General features: G+C 33.5%; 3 protein-coding genes across 7 annotated transcripts; all 3 read left to right on the forward strand.

The window, feature by feature from the left end:
- The first annotated feature begins 215 nt into the window (after positions 1-215).
- Positions 216-5,846, forward strand: LOC114174614 (8-amino-7-oxononanoate synthase). Of its 4 annotated transcripts, none has more exons than XR_003602693.1 (11): positions 216-624; positions 1,348-1,514; positions 1,644-1,751; positions 1,972-2,210; positions 2,307-2,348; positions 3,164-3,251; positions 3,545-3,678; positions 3,819-3,882; positions 4,647-4,815; positions 5,050-5,118; positions 5,410-5,514. XR_003602693.1 is itself a non-coding variant. In XM_028059446.1 (11 exons), exons 1-11 carry the CDS (start codon positions 381-383, stop codon positions 5,534-5,536), a joined length of 1,458 nt encoding a protein of 485 aa, XP_027915247.1. In that variant the 5' UTR covers positions 216-380; the 3' UTR covers positions 5,537-5,846. The 4 variants fall into 4 exon arrangements, 3 of the variants coding, with proteins under 3 accessions (XP_027915247.1, XP_027915252.1, XP_027915258.1); XM_028059446.1 differs by having other exon boundaries at positions 3,794-3,882; positions 4,665-4,815; positions 5,410-5,846; XM_028059451.1 differs by having other exon boundaries at positions 1,372-1,514; positions 3,794-3,882; positions 4,665-4,815; positions 5,410-5,846.
- A 1,361-nt stretch (positions 5,847-7,207) lies between these two features.
- LOC114181677 (protein GAMETE EXPRESSED 3-like) lies at positions 7,208-12,973 on the forward strand. The gene is made up of 8 exons (XM_028068194.1): positions 7,208-7,444; positions 7,971-8,300; positions 8,986-9,232; positions 9,988-10,272; positions 10,377-10,463; positions 11,811-11,870; positions 11,957-12,099; positions 12,493-12,973. Exons 1-8 carry the CDS (start codon positions 7,208-7,210, stop codon positions 12,901-12,903), a joined length of 1,800 nt encoding a protein of 599 aa, XP_027923995.1. The 3' UTR covers positions 12,904-12,973.
- A 2,313-nt stretch (positions 12,974-15,286) lies between these two features.
- LOC114162605 (histone acetyltransferase of the MYST family 1) lies at positions 15,287-20,627 on the forward strand. Of its 2 annotated transcripts, XM_028046560.1 has the most exons (9): positions 15,287-15,598; positions 16,780-16,868; positions 17,338-17,400; positions 17,934-18,143; positions 18,781-18,849; positions 19,356-19,517; positions 19,596-19,689; positions 19,788-20,130; positions 20,490-20,627. In XM_028046560.1, the coding sequence occupies exons 1-9, from the start codon at positions 15,361-15,363 to the stop codon at positions 20,491-20,493; spliced, it is 1,272 nt and encodes a 423-aa protein (XP_027902361.1). In that variant the 5' UTR covers positions 15,287-15,360; the 3' UTR covers positions 20,494-20,627. The 2 variants fall into 2 exon arrangements, with proteins under 2 accessions (XP_027902361.1, XP_027902352.1); XM_028046551.1 differs by lacking the exon at positions 20,490-20,627 and having other exon boundaries at positions 19,788-20,300.
- Positions 20,628-21,150: the final 523 nt, after the last annotated feature.

Below are 21,150 nucleotides of genomic sequence, written 5' to 3' on the forward strand. Positions count from 1 at the left end.
ATAGACCAATTTTAAAATTTCCGAATAAAAATATATTTAACCCTTAAATTATTCTTATTGTACAAAGAGTAGGTAAAGTAAAAAGTGTAATCCTCTAACATGAAAACTACGTTTTAGTTACTTTTGTGAAATTTAAGAAAAAGAAGAGTAAAAGTTGAAAGTTATATTTGGAAGTTGGTATAAGAGAGAGATGATGATGCAGCGTAACAGGACACACGTGACTCAGCTCACATCAGAATCAGCAGCCTCAAACCGAACCAACCAACCAACACACACTTTTCTGCATTCTTTTCATCTCACATTTTCTCATTTCTCAATTCTCATTTCAGCATTGACACACCAAACACCAAACGCAGTTCTCTTCTTTCTCTCTTACACCAATGGCGGAGAATCCGAGTGAATGGTGGGACTCGTGGGTGGAAGAGGCTCTCACCACCCTTCACTCCCTCAAAGTTCTTCGATCTCTCAGACCCATTTGCCTCCGCAGCTCCTCTCTCCAGTTTGGCCTCCGTGACGCAGCATTCCAGGTGTTCGATGAAATGCAGCACTGGGACCGCTCCTCTGTTGAAGTGGAAATTGCGGAGTCCACATTCAGTAGATGGATGCATGACACCCCAAGTGCTGGTACGCTTCGATCTCCGCCCATTTTCTAAAAGAATAAAAGATTTGTTTTTAACACCTCAACCTCTTTTGTCAAACTTGGTTTTAATCCTTCCATTTCCTAATCTCAACGAACTAGTTCTCGCTTTGTGAAACTTGAAGTTCAAAAACGACCAAATCCTCATATTTGCTAATTAGTTCATGGATTTAAAAGCTTACGACCACAATGAAGTTTGTCTAAAAGTTCATGCATTTTTTTTATATATATGGTTTCACTCGTTTGTGAAGGTAGAATTGAAGTTACACCCTCAATTTATTTCTTAAAAATTAATAAAGATAATTATTTAAGCTATTTGTCACGTTATTCATATTTTTATTTTTTAATTCAAATATTTATGATTAAAATGAAACATAGGATGTAGTGATTTACGGGAAACAGAAAGAAAGTAGAGTGAATATTGTGTACATTTACAGAATGAAGAGTTTTTACATAATCATTACATCACAGAACATTCGTGTACTTTTATGGTAACCATTTTTAAAATCCTGTAAACTATGGTTCCAATTGTTTGACCGCTATATTTTACGTCATCAATACATATTATACATTGAAATTTAAAAAAAAAAAAACATTTCTTCAATTAAAGTAACTTTAGATTTCACCAAGTTTTTCTCTTGTGCACAAAATTCAGTTTCACTGATGTTTTCGAGTATATTGAGCATGTGTTCAGTTCCGATTGCCAACAGTACTACTGAAATTCTCTTGGGTAGGTGATGAGATTGTTTGCAGTGCGGGTGGTGGTGATGACGAATCAGGGGCGTCTTATGAGAAGTTTAAAAAATTAATTTTGTTTTCTGGCAATGATTATCTAGGCCTGAGTTCCCATCCGACTATTGGAGAAGCTGTGGCAAAGGTGTGCTTGTGAATTTTGAATGAGTTTTAGTGGTCTTCTTTCTGAGTTATGGTCTATGAGTCTTTGTTTCTTCTGTTTTCTTAGCGTTGGCTTGAATTCGTTGCCATCATGTTCCTTCTTGTGAATCAGGCAGCCCAGGAACATGGTATGGGACCAAGGGGTTCTGCTCTTATTTGTGGTTATACCGATTATCATAGACTACTTGAGTCGAGCCTGGCAGACTTGAAGAAGAAAGAGGTAATGCTTGGCTTGCAAGAACTACTTAAACTGTTCTGGTTTTGTTACTGCCCTGTTTTTTATCCTAAATGAAGAACAATGAATTGATTGCTATGATCAAATTTTCCGGCCTCTCAGACCCACCTATTGTCTAATGAATTGAAGAAGGACCCAAATGATGATAATAGCTCTGGATTATATGAAATGCTGACTCAGTTTTGGTTTAAAATCCATGCTATAGGATTGCCTTCTTTGTCCCACAGGGTTTGCTGCCAATATGGCTGTGATGACGGCAATAGGAAGTATTGGTACTCTCTTAGCTGGGAATAGCATACCTTCAGAGGATGAAAAGATCGCTGTCTTTTCTGATGCTTTAAATCATGCATCAATAATTGATGGCATTCGTCTTGTTGAGCGACAAAAAAGTGTAAATGTTTATATATATAAACATTGTGACATGTCCCACCTCAATATGCTATTGTAGGTTTTACCTTTCCTGAAATTTGCATATTCTCCTCTTTTTTCCCTTCTGGTAGTCACTCAATGTGTTGACATTGTCCTTGATGATTTCAACAGATCTAATTGCAGAATGAGGAAGAAAGTTGTGGTGACGGACAGGTTAGTCATTATACTACTTGGAAAATAGAAAATTTTCAAGGTTAAACATCCACATTGTTATATTCATATATTTCCTCAAACAGCCTAAACAACATTTGCATGTCGAGGATTTGACTGAATAAATTTGTCCTTCTTATGCACTCTTTGTTGTTGGCAAATTTATAAAAGCATATTTAATGAATAGTTTGTTTATGGTTTACACACTTGAATTTTCTCCAAATTTGCTTTATATGCTTGTTGTTGACAGCAGTAAGTTGATAATTATAAATGTTGATGATTTTTTTTTTTTGAAAGTATCCTTGATTAGGAGGGTCTCTTTGATTTTATGAGATTAGATTTTCATAAGAATTTGTTTAAGTAGTCGGTTGGGGTTGATCCCTAATAATTCTTCAGGGTAACTTTCAAATTGAGCGAGTAAAGCATGGGGTAATTACTTTGTTCTTCCCTCTCTGTCTTAGTGCAAATACACATAGTTCATAACGCTATATTTATTTCTACCTAAAAACGACGTAATGAAGCAATGATTCAAGTGCTTTACTGGAAAATTCTAATGTCATTGTGATAAAAGAATGCATATTTGGTTTTTCTCGAGTATTTCAGCCGTCTCCATAGCTTACATCCGCCTTGTTAAAGAGAGGCGGAATTGGTCATTTGGAAATTTCAATCTCTAGGCCTGAGAATTACTTTTGGATGTTGGTTGAGATGCTATTCTATCCTATTTCTAATGTTTATTTATATTTCTGATGAGAATGAACTTTGGCAATACGCTGCGAATAATTTTCCATATTCACTATAGTTCATCCAACTTTTTGCAGCTTGTTTAGCATGGATGGCGACTTTGCACCTATGGTTGAGCTTGCTGGCCTTCGCAAGAAACATGGCTTTTTGTTAGTCATTGATGATGTAAAACCTCTTGATATGTTTCAGAAAATGTCTTTTTCTTTTTGAAGACTATTTATTACAAGCTATTATGTACATGGTTCTGAATTTGATCTTTGGATTAAGACTTATGGGGACCTTACAATAATAATCACAATGCATGATAACATTACATTATTTGTTGCAGAAAGCAATCAACCACTATGCCATATATGTCGTTTTCATGATTGAATATTTATGTTATACAAGTGGCTTTTACTTGCTACAAACAAATTCTTAACTATGAATTATTAAAATGAAAATATGTGTATGTCCAGGCTCATGGAACATTTGTTTGTGGGAAAAATGGTGGCGGTGTTGCCGAGGAGTTCAACTGTGAGAAGGATGTGGACATATGCATTGGTACACTAAGTAAAGCTGCTGGTTGCCATGGAGGATTTATAGCATGCAGGTAACTAGTTGAGTTCACTTGCTCCTGAAATTATTTTCTGCACATCATTGGCACAAAACATTATGTTTTGCAAATAGTTTACCAACGACATTTACTATTCTATGAATTCTTATAGCAAAAAGTTGAAACTGTTAATACAGTCGAGGGGTCGTTCATTTATATTTTCAACTTCTGCACCAGTTCCTGTTGCTGCCGCTGCTCATGGTAAGCTCCATTGTTCTACTTAAATTGATTTACTCGAATTGCACTTTATGCTTTTGTTATTCCTATTTCTGTGTGTACTACTTGCTCTCCTCATTCTTATTTATCATGTTGATAAGTGCTGGCAACACATATTGTGAGACAACTTTTTTAATATGCTCTTTATTTGTTCATTGAAAGCGTTTGAAAACTAAAAAATCTTCGGTGAAAATTAATTAAATAAGGAATGGACTCTGATTCTCAATGATTTCTTTACAAATAATAAAAGAGGGGTTTTGTAATAGTGTATTAGAGTTAGAGACTACATTGCTAGCATTTCTTTTGTCAAGTTATATCCTTATACGGTGTAGTCCTGTGATCCAATTCTTATCTATCATATTCACTTCTAACATCATCTAATAATTTAGAGAAATAACTTTATTTACTGATTTTCTTAAAAGCCAAAAAATGTCATGTTACTAATTACGTTTTTTTCTTGAATATTGCACTTACAACAATGCTCTGCTATAGATTGTTAAATTCTATTATAAAATGTTAAATTAGGACAACTTCAAATGGAGCAATCAATATAGTTGTGCATATTTGTGAACACGGGTGATTTAAACGAGACTCGGTAATTTCTATCCGATACTAACGAAATTGTTTGATATACCCATGTTAAATTGATCTTCTACCTTTCTTGGACTATTTGTTTAGAAATAAAAAATATTGTCACTTTGTTTGCTATTGCTCTCCATATCTTGAGGAAATTATTTATTTGTTAAAAGCATGATGCAAATTTCCAGCTGCGGTTAAAGTGGCAAAACTTGAGACATGGCGTAGAGAGGCTATTTGGAACCGGGTGAAAGACTTCCATTTACTTACAGGAATCCCGGTTACAAGTCACATTATATCCCTGGTAGTAGGCAGTGAAGACAAGGCACTCCAAGCAAGCCGGTAGATTTCTCTCCATTAATAAACCCTTCAGCTTTACTCTTTCTATGTACTCAGATTATTCATAAGTCATATTCTTGTATCAGTCAACTTCTTCCAGCATGTTTGGGAAAGATTAATTATGAGAAAATCATATTCTTTTTGTTTTGTAATAGCTGACAGGTTATTTTTCTTCAGCTTCACAAGCTGATCATGAAGGCATTGTAATACTAAGCATTTTCAGTGTTTCTGGAGCAGGTATTTATTGCAATCTGGCTTCCACGTAACTGCAATCAGACCACCTACCGTGCCTCCAAATTCGTGCAGGTTTGTATCTTTTTAAATGATTATGAGTAAACCTCCACATTTGTGATCCAAAATTTTGAAAATCTTCGGTTATACCCTAAATTTACAAACGGTCATTCACTTTAGTCATTTTCTTCACCCTAGTATCAATTTTCACGAATTATTGGAAGTGTTTGGCAAAGTTTTAAAATCTGAAGGACTCAAATGCCTGACATGACATTATTTCAAAGATTAATTTGGAGATATTACTATGGCTATGGTATGTTTACATTAATTACAATCTCAAAAACTGATTATGTTGTTTATTTTTAGGCTGCGAGTGGCTTTAAGTGCAGTCCACACAAGGCAAGATCTGGAAAACCTCGCAGCTGCCCTCTCACGTTGCATCAATTTTCAAGACACCCGCATATATGGCTGCAATGGCTATGCAAGACTATAGCTAGCTCTTGGTTCTTTCAGGATGAATAGCATCATCACTGATTATGACTATTTTAGAAACAAGCCCTTAGCAGTTCAATTCAATGACATTTCTTTTTGGAGTAGTCGTTCATCTCCTCATGTCATGACAAAATGACAAGCTATTTTATCAACATCTAGTTGAATAGTGTCTAATAACGCAGATGTTTGGATGTAATTAATTTTGATCAACGTTTAATGTAGGAGCTCTCTTTTTAATATATTCATTAGTCATGTATTATCACATCATTATTAGATGACTTTATCATGAGTAGTTTGGTATTTGAAGAGTATCTTTTTTATTGCATGATTCCAGGATAGTCTCAAGAACTATACAATACTAGCCTGTTTGGGGGAGTTTTCCAGCTCTTGAAAAGAGGATTTGGATCCTCTCCAGCCATTCCTTTCTATAGCTCTTTCTTACCACTTGAATTTCAACCACAGCAACTATTACATTTGTCATGCGAATGGAGTTTTTTGTTTTTTTCATGATTATATATATATATATATATATATATATATATATATATATATATATATATATATATTTATATAGTGATGTTATTTATGACTTTTTCTTATTATCTTACCCCCCACTCCCTTATATTTTCATCTTAATCTACACAAAAAATAGTGTATGAATGTGTCGAAAATGTTTTGACAAGGAAAAATTTGTTGTTTTTTGCATCAAGCAAAAGTTGTATTAGTCATAATCTTTCTTTTGAGAGAAAAGTTTACAGATATGAATCGTTCCTTCTTTAGATTTATTTTATATGAAAGCAACAGGATTTAAACTTGGGTTTACAAAATGTTCACTAAACTACACTAATATCGAAAGTAATTGATAAGTCAATCTTAGGTTAGATGTGAATGTTCCACGTTTAAGTCATGGTATAACTAGAAATTCGATATACACACACACACACACACACACATATATATATATATATATATATATATATATATATATATATATATATATATGTTTTTTTTGTCATTTTAACTAAACAATTTATCTTTTAATAATTAAAAAAAAACATTTCTATTCAATAAAGTAAATCATTGAATAACCTACCTCTTCTACACAATAACTACATAACTTCTTTTTCTTAAAAATAACCACCGTATATTGTTTTAATGGTATGTTTACAAAATTATGTATATTTAAACTATTTTTTTTTAATTCTTACAAAATTATATATTTTTAAAAGTTTATTATACTTACAAAATGCTGATATCTTTTAATTATATTTTTTATTTTTTATTATAACAGAAAATAATGTATTTTCAGTCAGCAATACAAAATGTAGGCCATCAATAGATGGGCTGAAAATTCACTGAGCATATAAATAAATATCTAAAGAAATGAATCTTTAAGTCTGAATGTTTGACAGATTAAAACAACTTGCCCATGCAAATCACTTGTGCACAAACATGATGGCATTGATTCATGTGCATGGAAATCTCTCTCACCACTGCCTAATGTTTTCTTGCAGTTTTAAGTTTTGATAATAGCAGTAGCCATTGCAACTTTCATTCATCATTACATTCATATGGTTGCATGGAAGAAGGATTGGAATTCTGAGTTTAAAATGGTAACTGTCATGAAGAAATAATTGTGACAACCACAACTTGCGTGGTTCTGCAATGTGCAATGACCCTTTTGCTTTTCTTTCTCGTATTGGTTTTGATTGCTACATTCTCTTCTTTTTCTGTCTCTTCATATCACTGGCTTTCAAAACCTCTTCTTGGAGATGATGATGGAAGGATCTATGCTTGTTCTCACAGCAACTTTTTTGCATTTGAAAGCAACGGAACCATTGCATGGACCTTGCATTTGGACTACAAATGCAACCTTGGTACTGCCCCAGTTCGTGGAGGTCATGGCAAGGTCATCTAAATTCATCAGTTTCATTAATTATTTCATGTTGTTGCATTGCTTTGAATTTACATTTATCATTCTTTTCACGTATAAATGTCTATTGGAAAATTGAGAACTCTCTTGATTTCTGCACTACTAGGGTATATATTACACTTTGTGAGTGAATAAAAGTGAAGTGATACAATCTTTTACTTGCTAGTATATATACTATTTACTCAAATAAAATGATGAAAAACTGATGAGTATCATTGAAAAACTGACACCATCTTAGTTCTTTCTCAGGTTTTGTGAGAATTCTCACTGTATTGAAACTGAGAAAAGAGTATTACAGAAAGAGAAAAAACAGAACTTATATAAAACTCTGTAAAACAGAAAAAACTGATACAAAAACAAACACGTAACTGCTATATATAACAACAATATAAAGGCCATTATTGATCAATGTAAGCCTTCATGCTTGATGGGAGAAAGGGAAAGCTTTTGTTTGTGGTGGGGTGATGGTGATTGATTGTTGATTTTTGCAAGGCAAATGCAGGTATATTTGATAGCTGATAACAGAATATTGGTGATTAAATATGGAAGCATTGTAGCTTTTGAGGCAGAAGCAGAAGTTTTCTTTGGTCCAAGACCAGGTGAACCAGCCGAGGCTGAGATTATTGGTCTCTCAGTGAGCACATCAGGTTCAACTGTTTACATCAATGTCAAGAATAGAGGACTCTTTGCATATCACTCACATGGAAGTTTGCTTTGGAGTGTTGGACCTGTGCTTTACCAATTTGGCTACCGTCAAGGATGCAGGAAAAATATTACAGATTGTTACTTTGATTCACCTCCTGTGCTTGATCAATGTGAGGATAGTATATATGTAAGCTTTACTCATCCTTGGTTTATTGTAATGCATACTTATTCTCTACTTTGAGTTTAGCAGTGACATTGGATTCAGTCAAATCTGGATCCATTTTTTACATTGAAACTGAAGCTAATTTGACTAGCTGCTGCTTTTACATATGAGCTTTGAATCTAAGACTGCAACAGTCAAACCAAAACAATAGTTTTTGCCACAGTTATGATGTTGATGACTCTCGAAACTTTTGTATGTATTGGTTATATGTAGTCTCGGGGAATGATGAAAGGGTGGAAGTTATTGTTCCTTATTTATTAATAGTTATTGAAAACTGTTGTATTAAACCGTTTTCATAAACTAAATTTTAGACAGTCAGAGTGAGAGAAGAAGATTGAAAAGGAAGAATATGAACAACAGAAAATTGGAAGTAGAAAACCAAAACAATTTAAAAGATGACTATCTTTCATTTTCTTTTAAAAATTGAAAAACAGGTACTACTTTTGACAAATGTTTTTGAAAAGTACATATATCAAACTACCTTTGGTTCATTTCTAAAAACTTAAATCAGTTTCCAAAAGTTGAAACAAAAGAGCCCTTTAGTGCTGTCATAGTGTGTGAGGTGTGTACTTTTATCATGCTGAGAAATGTTCATTTCCCAGGATTGATATGACTTCTTTGAAAGTATATTTGTTTCTTGCACTTGCAGATCTCAAACACAGAAGGTGAACTCTATTGTTTGTCGATTCGAAGTCGTTACTTTAGATGGATTCAGGATTTCAGTTCACTAGACAAAAATTTCACTACGACTCCTGGAAACAATGGTCATCTGTATGTAACAGTTCCAACCAAGACTCTTGTTCTGGCTCTAGATGTCTTTTCAGGTAATGTTTTGTGGCAGAGAAGTATAGGGCCATTAAGCAAAGTTGACTCTGCTCCTATAGTGGACTCTAATGGTAAGTCTTTTGCTGTTGGATTATTTGAAGCCTTACCCTAGAAAATAAAACTTCATTAATTTAAACCTTTATATGGGGTCTCCCGATTAGTAAATGCATGATCAATGTAATAATATATGTGTTGCAATTAAACTGTTTATGGTTATGCATTGAAAGTGTAAAACAGTTTAGGATTTAAAGTTAACAAATATGTAGTGGTTTTGATATTGCATGACATTATAAAACCGTTTTATGGTGTCACTGAATAACCATTAAACTCTTTCTTTGTATGAAGCTATAATGTTTCTTATGATTAATTTTCTTCTTTCCGAGTAACCTTTTCTTTCCTAGTTCTCTTTTTACAATAACCCTCCTTGTGAGGCAATACGTGCAATGGAACTGCATGAAAGATCTACCCTTATCACCTTTACATGCAAAAATTGATATCTAACTTGGAATTTTTTATATATTCATACTGCCTCATGCTTTTTCTTTTTTCCCAGTTACCTTTTCTTTCCTAGTTCTCACTCCTTTCACAATAATTCTTCTGTGAGGAACTATGTGCAATGGAACTGCATGAGGGATCTACCTTTATCACCTTTACATGCAAAAAATGTATATCTAAGTTAGAATTTTATATATATGCATACTGTCTCATACTTGCCCCCATTATTTAAAGTGTTTAAACTTCTGCATTAATCTGAAAAATCAGTACAACCAAGAGAAATGCTATCAACAGATTCAGAAACATAGTCTTTTCTGACTTGATGTAACAGGATGGATATCTATTGGTTCATTGGATGGATTTCTGTACTCATTTTCTCCAAATGGGGTTCTCAAGAAATTCTCAAGAATGAATGCAGAGAACTCTATGATTCAAGTTGGACCTTTTCTTGATTGCTCTGGATTTGCAGTGTACAGTTCACAGATAGAGATGGAAGGAAAAGCTAGCCACACAAGTGGTGAATACACTCTTGTTTCAGCAATTCGACCAAAAGGGGCATTATTCACTATGTTGGTTCCTGCCACAGGATCAATCTATTGGTCTGAAAGATATCCTGGTACATATTTTTCACTTCTCATTCTTCATAACACTTGGCATTAAAAATTAAGTTTCCATAGCAGCAAAAAATTAACTATTTTTCTGTGCGGTTGATTCAATCAGGTCATGTTTCTCCCTTATTTTCTGAGAGTGATCTAAGTCATTTTGTCATGAATGAGGAGACTGTTCTTGCCTTCCTTGCTGCCTCAAGTAAGAGTGCTCTCTCTTATATAATCATTTTTTTTTCTTTGATTGTATTGAATAATGAAATGATAGCCAACTTAAAACTCATCAATATGGTGAACATGGATCAATCATGAAAAATTTGTTAATGCTGGATGAGATTGAATAAGGGTACTAAATAAATTTTTCCACTTCATTAAGGTTGCTGCTATAAAAGCAACAGATGAGAAATTGAACACTTTCTACAGAATGTTGATCATAGTACAAATTGGATAGCTAAAATTTCCATGGAGTATTTACCTTAGGGAATTTTATTTTTTATATGAAGTAGCTTGTTTGAATGAACTACTAATGGATGTATCCTAATGTTCACAGCAGAGATTGGCACCCCATTGCAATGCCGAACTATAGGTACAGATCTTCCTTATCTGTTCTTCACCTACCTTCAGATAAATATCCAATTTTCTTCATGAGTGGTCAATTTAATTATCACTTTATTCTTTAGATTGAACAAAATACAAAAAAAAGTCGTTAAACATGTTAATATTATCATTTAAATCTCATTGACACATATAACTTTGGATTAAAGTGAGTAACAGACTGCATTTTTTGTATTTCAGAGGACTAAAGTAACAATAAATCACAATTTCAGAAACTAAATTGTTCATATGCCACTTTATCCATTGCAATGCTTGTGAATCTTCCATACAATTGTTTCATCACATTATCAATCATTTAAATGACATCTATTACTTATTACTCATGAAAATAATGTTAGGCAGTTTCTTTTTTCTGTATGTAAGTATTCCCTGGCTGTATCATTTGAGTGCCACACAATTGTTTTTATAAAGTAAATGTTGGAGTGCTAGTAATAAACCACAACATTGATTTTGATAAAAAAAAGAAAATCAATTTCTTTTCTCAATGTTCATTAAAAATAAAATAAAAACAGCATACAAAGCTGAATGTTGTTGCTGTTTTCTCAACATTGCTTCTGTATGTGAAAAATTGAGGATTTTGCCCTAGTTGAATTTTTTGGAAAAATCAGACATGAATCCTCAAATGCTGATTTAATGTAAAACATGAGCTTTTCTAATATAAATGTAAAACATGAGCTTTTCTAATATATCAGGAAGACAACACATCAAGGAAATTTAATAGAACAAGTAGGTTCTCTTTTTGCATATAAATAGGGCCATAGTATCAACTTTTTTAAGTTGTTACACAAAAAGTGTTTTGGTTGAGTGTTTCTAAAAAGGCAAAACTACAGTATCTTGTTTTTAGTTTAGTGTGTAACAAAGTACAACTTCAGATTTCTTTCAGTAAAAGGTGATAACAATTTCTGTTCATGTAATGTCTCTCATAACTTCACAGGTCAGAAGCTTGCATCAAGCTGCTCTCAAGAAAGAACCAAGCTTGTCAGCATATACACAGGTAATGTGCAACTTTGTAAATTAAGAGAATGTGGCATCATTTCCGGAATTAAGCTTAGTTTTAAGTTTTTTTTTTTTTTTTTGCAGGCAACGAAAGAGCCATATTATTGTTTCTGTTCTTTGAGTCTGCTCTCATGTTGGTACTAATTGGACTTGTAAGATTCTGCTGCACATTTTGGGCAAAAAAGAAGCTCAAAGACCAAGGCCTTGGAAGCTTCCTTGACAAGAGAGTTAGTCTGAAATTGTGTTGTTTGTTCTTGTTTTTCTTCCTTTTCCCTTTGTTCTTTTGTCTCTTACAACAGCTATTTTTCTTAAACAAATAGCCTGGTTTGATTGGTCTAACTAGTTCAACACCCATGTAGAAAACAGTTTGAACTAGTATTATCATTTTTGCTAATAAAACATACAATTTAGGCATGAATTTAATATACATTGAACTTTTTATAGTTTATATCATTTTATTACTTAAGAAATAATAAGCTTAAATGCTTCTTATTGAATCATGGTTTAACTACTGTTAAACTTAAACCAGTAAACAGTGAACCAGTACTTTTTCTTATAATAAAGAAGAATGGTACCTTCTACCATAATTCACTTATTGTTATTGTTTGTGTATCTTTTAGTGCTCCCTTCAGCTGAAAAAGAAAGCTTTGGACAAAACAATCACAGAGCTTGAGCAAAAAGCTGTAGAAGAAACAGCAATGAACAGTGAAGTTTTTGAAAAGTTGGGTGACACAGTAAGAGAAAGGGAGTGTATAGAGAGGAAGCTCTCAACCAGTTACAGTTTGGGAAGGGACAGGACTGGTTCACAACCAAAACCTATGCTTCCAGTACATCAAATGGGAAGAAGGAAAAGCTACTCATTTGAAGATGCAAAGCAAAAAAAGGTGACAATGTTGCACACTTTAACTGATACATCTTCTGGTGAAAGCAGCACTGAAGAAGAGACTTCCATGCTTGAAGACATGGTGTCATCAACTGAGGCCAAAGCACAAACACCTGTGGTGCATTTGGATACTTCAAGCAGTGAATAGTTTCATCAGAAAAGGAAAACTAGTTGTCTTGTGTTGTAGTAATATTTGTGATTGTTAAACCATGATCAAAACTAGTGTGTAAACACAGAAAACAATCATTTAAAAATAAACTATTTTTCGAGTCCAGATTGTTGGTTGATTTCTTTTCATTGTCCCTCTGCTAAATTGTCAAATACATTAATGTTGGTATATTAGCAACAGATTTTATATATTTGAAAGCATTAAAAACAGTATAAAAGATCCAGAATCGAAATTCTTATTTTACAACAATGATGTTTTTATTATGTAAAATAATTGTATCGAAATTATAATCTATTATAATTAATAACTATAACAATAATATATTATTATTATTATTATTATTATGACTGCTGGGAAAATGGAAATAATAATAATAATAATAATAATAATAATAAAGGGATAACTAAGGTTTTAAATTTACGAAATTAAAAGAAGATAAAAAGTTTCTTTCAAGATTGTATGTTAATTTTCTCTTCAAAAAATATACATGATATGCTAAACATGAGTTTAACTATGTCAATACTTTTTATATTCAACTGATTATGTATCCCAAAAATATCCCAAAAATAATGAGTACTATTTTCAATACCTAAAGTCATTTAAATTCTTGTTATGAAAATAAAAATAAAATGTTTTAGAATCGAGTAAAATCCCACTTAAATTCCATTTTGGCCAGATACATTTTCAAAATTGTATTTAAAAGCCCAAAACTAAGAGTTCAACCGTATAAGATGAAATTTCAGAAAACAATTGTACAAGACAAAAGAAAAAAATTGTTCTAAAATACGCAACCAAAATGAAACTTTGAAAAACAAAGGAGAATTATAATTTTAAGGATTAAATATCTTTTTATTCTATTAACTTTAACTTTAAGTAAATTTTGAAATTAATCTATCCTAATCATACCTAAGTATACGGCCCCAAACATATCCGTTGACACTTACTCTACGAGAGACCCCCTCCTCTGAAGCATACGGCGTCCAGCAAGCCTAATGGCCGCCTACTTTGGCTGCCTACTCAATAAAAGATACCATCCCCTAGTATACGACTTCCAGCAAAGCATAATGGCCGCCTACTACGGTCGCCTACCCCGTAAAAGATCCCATCCTCTAGTAGACAGCCTTCAGCAAAGCCTCATACCCGCCTACTCTATGCAGGATGATCCCCTCTGGAATATGCGGGCTTCAGCAAGTACTATGGCCACATACATTACGCTGGACACCCTTCCTGAAGTAGACGGCCTCTAGCAAAGCCTCATAGCCGCTTACTCTATATAGGATGATCCCCTCTAGAATACGCGGCCTTCAGCAAGTCCTATGGCCGCATACATTACGCTGGACACCCTTCCTGAAGTACACGGCCTTCAGCAGCCCCCTTAAGCCGCCTACTCCGCACTAGGCACTCCTCCTCAAACAGTTCAGGCCCAAACGTAGCCATCCTGACAAACAAGATGGGAACATCCACCTGTAGAGACCTTCATGACCGCCTACTCTACGAGAGACCCCCTCCTCTGAAGCATACGGTGTCCAACAAGCCTAATGGCCACCTACTTTTCGAGTCCAGATTCTTGGTTGATTTCTTTTCATTGTCCCTCTTCTAAATTGTCAAATACATTAATGTTGGTATATTAACAACAGATTTTATATATTTGAAAGCATTAAAAACAGTATAAAAGATCCAAAATCGAAATTCTTATTTTACAACAATGATGTTTTTATTATGTAAAATAATTGTATCGAAATTAGAATCTATTATAATTAATAACTATAACAATAATAATAATACTGCTGGGAAAATGGAATTAATAATAATAAAGAAAAAAGTATGTTTTACCACTTTTAAAAATCAAACTTACAATTAAAATTTTCTTTGTTATGAAAATGAGTGTTTTAAGTAAAAAAACCCTTTCAATTCAATTTTTCCAAACGCATTTTCAAAATTATATTTAAAAACCAATTGAAAAAAGACATTTAAGAAAGTTATCTTCCAAATAAGTAATCCAAAATGGAACTTTCATTATTCTGAAAATGAAGGAACAATTATCATTAAAAAAAAAAAAGGAATCCTAGGAAGAAGAAGCATGCAAAACTTTTATCTTTGAACAAATTCTTCCTACAAAGTTGAAAAGCATAGGACATCGAAGTATATTTTTACGTAATATTTCCTAAATCACTTTTCTTTTTCCTTTTTATGTTTATAATACTTGTTAAATTTATATTTTACTCTTTTTAAATAAGAGATTTTTACATAATTTAGGATATTTTAATGATCACAAATAAAAATAATACAAGGATATTGTAATAGTTGTTTATTTTAAATTTAAATTATATTACCATTATTTATGAGACAGCTAAAAAACAACACTATATTCCTGCAGTTTTTTCAGTTCGTCTTTCAGCACATCTTCCTGCGGTTTTCAGCTCATCTTTCTCTCCCATGGGTTCGATCGATACCCCAACCGCCAACGGCAACGGAAAATCGCCGCCCTTCGACGGCGCGGAGACGGCGCTGGAGTCCAACACGTCGAAGCGGCGAAGATCGTCGGTGCTCCCTCTGGAGGTCGGCACGCGCGTCATGTGCCGGTGGAGGGACGGCAAGTACCATCCCGTGAAGGTCATCGAACGGCGGAAGGTTCACAACGCCGATTACGAGTATTACGTCCATTACACCGAGTGTAAGACCTCTAGTCCTTTGTTCTGTTTCTCGATTTTAATGAATAGAGTGAACGGTTAGGGTTTCGGTTTCGAGGATTGGTTGGTTGGCTGGGATGTGTGTTGATTTTGGGTTTGTTTGGTTGTAATTTTAATTGGTTTCGTATGGCCTTTTTTTTCGAGTTAACGGGGAGTATTGTGTCGGTGGCTTTGAGTGTAATTGGTGTCTTATTTCGGATAAGGTTCACTGCGAAAATGGTGTGAATACCAGTGAAGCTTTGCAAGAACTTAGATTGTTGTGAATTTGGTACTGTCGGGAGTGAAGAGTGTTTCTTATTTTAGGTTTTGTTTTACGGAACGAGAAGTTGCATGTTGAAGAGAAAGGAATCATCTGTGTGTGTGTGGCGCTTTTTTCGCAATTAGGGCTGCGCAGGGAAGCCATTGTTGGAGGAAAAAGTGAAAGTTAAACAAAGTAAAATAGAGAGGAAAAAAGTATAATACTTCCGTTATTGAAGAAGCTGAATATTAGTTACAACATACTCTATTTATAGAGTAATTAGGTATACACACTAACCGACAAACTCTTGAATTAATTACAACAGTCATAACTGGTTTTCTGGATACCAAGAAGTGTAATAGAATTAGGGTTTTAATGGCTCTTTTATAGCAGCATAGTGTTGTGCAGCTGCTCCACCTACTATAGGGGTCCCCGTAACGGAGAGTTTTAGTGTAGTTGCTGTGGTAGACTAAAGAGCGGGTTGAATAGTGGCAGAAGTGGCACTATGTGTTTATTCCTAAAGCATGCCATGAACAGAGAGGCATTTTGGTTCATAATTTTGGGATCTCAGTTATACAAATGAAATCTAGAAAAAAACTTGAATTGATAATTGATGGTCTCTTTCTAAGAAACTTGGATTTGACTTTGGTTGGCATTTACTTGTATGTTTTGTTTAGGAAACCTTTGACATTTTATTGTTAATTATTAATGTCATTAATTTTGATATATTTTTATCATTCTTGAGAATCGAAGCAATGTGCTATATACAAATTTCAAAATAGTGGCTATCCTAATATAGCGTTTTGGGAGCTGGCTTCTACATGTCGCGAGCTGGGATTTAAAACACTGGCAGGCAGGGATGATGATAAAATGCTCAATGCTTAGCCTTATCGTAGTTCTTTTAACCTGTTCCTTTTCCTTTGGCAGTCAATAGAAGGCTTGATGAGTGGGTTAAGCTTGAACAGCTTGATCTTGATTCAGTGGAGGCTGTTGTGGATGAGAAAGTGGAGGAGAAGGTAATGAATATATACTCCAAATTGTATATTGCAGCATTTTTTTAGACCTCATCAATTTAATTTTTGCAGATGATGGGAATTTCCAAGGAAAAAATGATAATGTAGTCCAGACATCTGTTTGTTGCTTTACAAACACAACTTTATCTTTTTCCACTAGATGGGACTGGTTACATGGAACAAATGATGCCATTGAGTTTTATTTAAAGCCCTGGTTTTATAATATTTAAAACAGACATATTTTCTTTTTAAGGGTTTCTCCTTTTGGTGGGACCTGGTAGTAGCAAAAAAAAAAAAGATATGTGGAATTAAATATAAGTTTGTAGTCACTTCACTTGTACTGGCCATTCTTCAATTTAATATTTTGAATGGTGTTGACTTTCTTGGTTATGTTATGTCTGTCTCTTTTTTCAAGATTTGGTCTCGCTTTGTGACTGGACTCATTTACAAAATTGCAAGTATGGTTTTTTAGGGTGCGACTGGCTTGAAGATGACACGCCATCAAAAGAGGAAGATTGATGAGACACATGTAGAGGTAGAGTTATTACTTTTTCAGTTACATTTTCATTGTATGCTGTTGGGCACAAATACACACCACAGAACGTATGCTATACTTTTACTTCTCTTATGCATATACTTCAACAGTGTGTAGGCGCTATTTTGGCATAAAATAAATTGAATGCTATGCACTGTTAAGTTTGCACTTGCACTACACTTTGTCTGTACCGTTCTATTTGAATATCTTATCAATATTTGAGTATTACTTCAAATTGATGCCTAACAGTGTGTTCCCAATTGCTAATACTCTAAGACGCCTTATTATGCATAGTGCTTCCAAAACACTAACCATGTTTGCATGAGTATCTCTAATGGTAAGATTGAAGTTGTATGAAGCATGTAATTGTGATTATGATGACATTTTGTTGGAGCTGGGTAGTGATCATTGCTTTCTTGTGCATGAAAGTTGAAACCAATATATTCTACTGGTGGTCTGATCTGATTATTTCTGCTTCAACTCTCAAATTTGTTCATTGTTTTTTAATGTGTATATGTATTATTAAATTATAGGGACATGAGGAGCTTGATGCTGCCAGTTTGCGAGAACATGAGGAATTTACAAAAGTGAAAAATATAGCTACTATTGAGCTTGGAAGATATGAGATTGAGACATGGTACTTCTCCCCCTTCCCTCCAGAATACAATGACTGTTTGAAGCTGTTCTTTTGTGAGTTTTGCCTCAATTTCATGAAGCGCAAAGAACAGCTTCAGAGGCATATGGTGAGCTGTGACTGAAAAAGTCCTTTCACTTTATATTTCTTTGTTTTGTGTTTTCCATCTTTTTGTTTGTTTGAGCAAAGAATAAATACTAGCTGATAGCTTTCTGTAAACAATCTAAGGCACTGAAACTATGGGGAATGTTTGTTCTCCAAAAAAATTCCTATTACCAATTTTACTACGATTGTCCTCCTTATTGCAGTAATAGTACAAAAACGGCTTAGTTTTTAGGGATCATAATATGCTTATTTTTCTTTGAAGTTCTATATGGGATTCCAAACAATCTGATATTTTTCTATGGGATTCCAAACAATCTGATATTTTGTATTCTTTTTTATTTGAAATTTACTCATACTAAGGATTGCACTTTTAATCATTTAGTCATCTTTAAAATTTATTTCTTCTTTCCACTTATTTGAAAATGAACCTTTCTAATTGAATTGAATGTTTAGTTTCTTTACCACTTGAAAATTGATAAAGAATATTACATGAAATAGTCTATAAAAATCATCTGCCAGTATTTATTTTTCGGTCTTCCTTGGGCCCCCACAAACTTGAAGAAAGAGGCCAGTTTTGTATACCCAATGCCGATCACTTAAGCACCATTTTCAGTGCTAACGTTGGCTTCCTGTTCATGCAGAGGAAGTGCGATTTGAAGCATCCCCCTGGTGATGAGATATACAGAAGTGGCACACTGTCAATGTTTGAGGTACATTTTTGCCACTGTTTTCAATATCACAAATTCCTCCTTTTTTTTTTTCATCAGTACCCATTCCATCATCTTCAACTTTTTTAGTTCAAAATTAAGTTTTTTCTTTTTGTCACTTATCTTTAAATCTTTTTACAATGAATACTCACAATTTGTTTATAAAAATTCATTATCTTCCTTTGATTCGGGTAGAGTTCTTTTTCAAAAACATTGATGGTTGCCCAAGTTTCTGCGGCTTCCTAACCTGATGAGCACCAGCTCTCCAATATTTTTTTTAATTAATTAAAAGAAAATAGGTGATTTTGTTTTGAAATAGTTAAATGAGTGCAAGTTAAAAAATCTCAAATATTGGAAATTCTTTCGATTTAGAAAATGACAGTTGTTTTGTTTTGCTGGCAGTTGCAAGTTGCAATAGTTATCTGAACATTTTTTATTATTAGTCCTTGATTATTATGGAAGTTTGAATTTATTATTATTATTTTTGATTAGTTTATATCTGAAAACAGGTTGATGGAAAGAAGAACAAGGTTTATGGGCAGAATCTTTGCTATTTGGCGAAGTTATTTCTTGATCACAAGACCCTCTATTATGATGTAGATCTGTTTCTGTTCTATGTTTTGTGCGAATGTGATGATCGAGGGTGTCACATGGTTGGCTATTTCTCCAAGGTAAAATATTACAATGCTGTGATTATTTGTTGATGTGTTGAGTTTGATATTTTTGATGTTAACCTTTTACTTGTGAAGGAAAAACATTCGGAGGAATCTTACAATTTGGCATGTATCCTGACCCTTCCACCTTACCAAAGGAAAGGCTATGGAAAATTTCTAATTGCTTTCTGTAAGTGTAAGATCTGTTTTTGTATAAAAAATTTAGCAGTGCATAGAGTGAGTAAATGTGACTGAAATTGGTTGAAATTTGAATGAATGATTGAAAAGCATATGAACTGTCGAAGAAGGAGGGGAAAGTTGGGACACCTGAAAGACCCCTATCAGACCTTGGACTGCTAAGCTACAGAGGATATTGGACGAGAGTTCTGTTGGACATTCTGAAGAAGCACAAGGGCAACATTTCTATCAAGGAACTCAGTGATATGACTGCCATTAAAGCTGAAGATATATTAACCACCCTTCAGAGTCTTGAATTGATTCAATACAGGAAAGGTCAACATGTTATCTGTGCTGATCCCAAAGTCTTGGATCGCCATCTTAAAGCTGCTGGCAGGGGTGGCCTCGATGTTGATGTTTCCAAATTGATCTGGACTCCTTATAAAGAACAGAGTTAGTTCACTTCAATTTCATCCATCAATCACATTCTGTATAGTCACAATCAGAATAGTTGTAACTGTAACTCTAGTGTAGGTACATGCTTGTATTATTGCTCTTTTACTATCTCTTTCCACCTATCTTTCTAATCGTCAATGCTAGAAGCAAAATTTTATTTTATTATAATGAGATTGCTGATAGTAAAATCTTTAAAATGAAGTTGAAATTTTAAATTAGTTTACTCTTGTTCACTGTAATCTAAAAGATAAAATCTGCTCACAAGGGATACCTCTTACAATTAAATTATTAATATCAAAGTTGAATATGTGTTGTTTCTCTTTTTCATTTTGGAAAAAATAAATTATTTAAACAGAGTTGATCCATCAATCACACATTCTACCTTTGTGTATAGTGAGAATCAGAATAGTTGTAACTGTAACTCTAGTGTAGGTACATGCATGCATGTAACCACAAATTTATTTAATTATAATGAGATTGCTGATTGCATAGATACTAGGTGTACACATTAAATTCAAAATAAATAGTAATTATTGATATAACTTTTTAAGAATTATGACAAATTTCTTTTTTAGTAGAAAAAACAAAATTTATTAATTTTGTTTGATTTTCAATGATTGAGAAAATTGAATATTATGCTTTATCTTTAGTAAATGTTATATGTATTTTTGAATGTGTTAAAATTTGAAGAATACATTGTATCTGTCAAGGTACAAATATGAATATGATGTAAATTTTAAATTATTGTTATGAATTAATGATTGTCCATTGATTTGATACATTTACTCATATGATTCATTACTCTTTATGGTAGATATTTGTATTAACTAAGTTGATTTGTTTCCTTTATGGATTACATATTGTATCTATAAATAGGACTCTTCCTATCAATAATAAGACACAGATGAGTTGCTCCCTATTCTCTCATTCTCTATTTTCTCTTGTTTCTTCTCTTCTCTATTATCTGTCGTCATTCTCTATGTTATTCGCTTTATTTCATAACACGTTATCAGCACCA

This window comes from Vigna unguiculata, chromosome 1, assembly GCF_004118075.2.
Source record: "Vigna unguiculata cultivar IT97K-499-35 chromosome 1, ASM411807v1, whole genome shotgun sequence".
Lineage (NCBI taxonomy): Eukaryota > Viridiplantae > Streptophyta > Magnoliopsida > Fabales > Fabaceae > Vigna > Vigna unguiculata.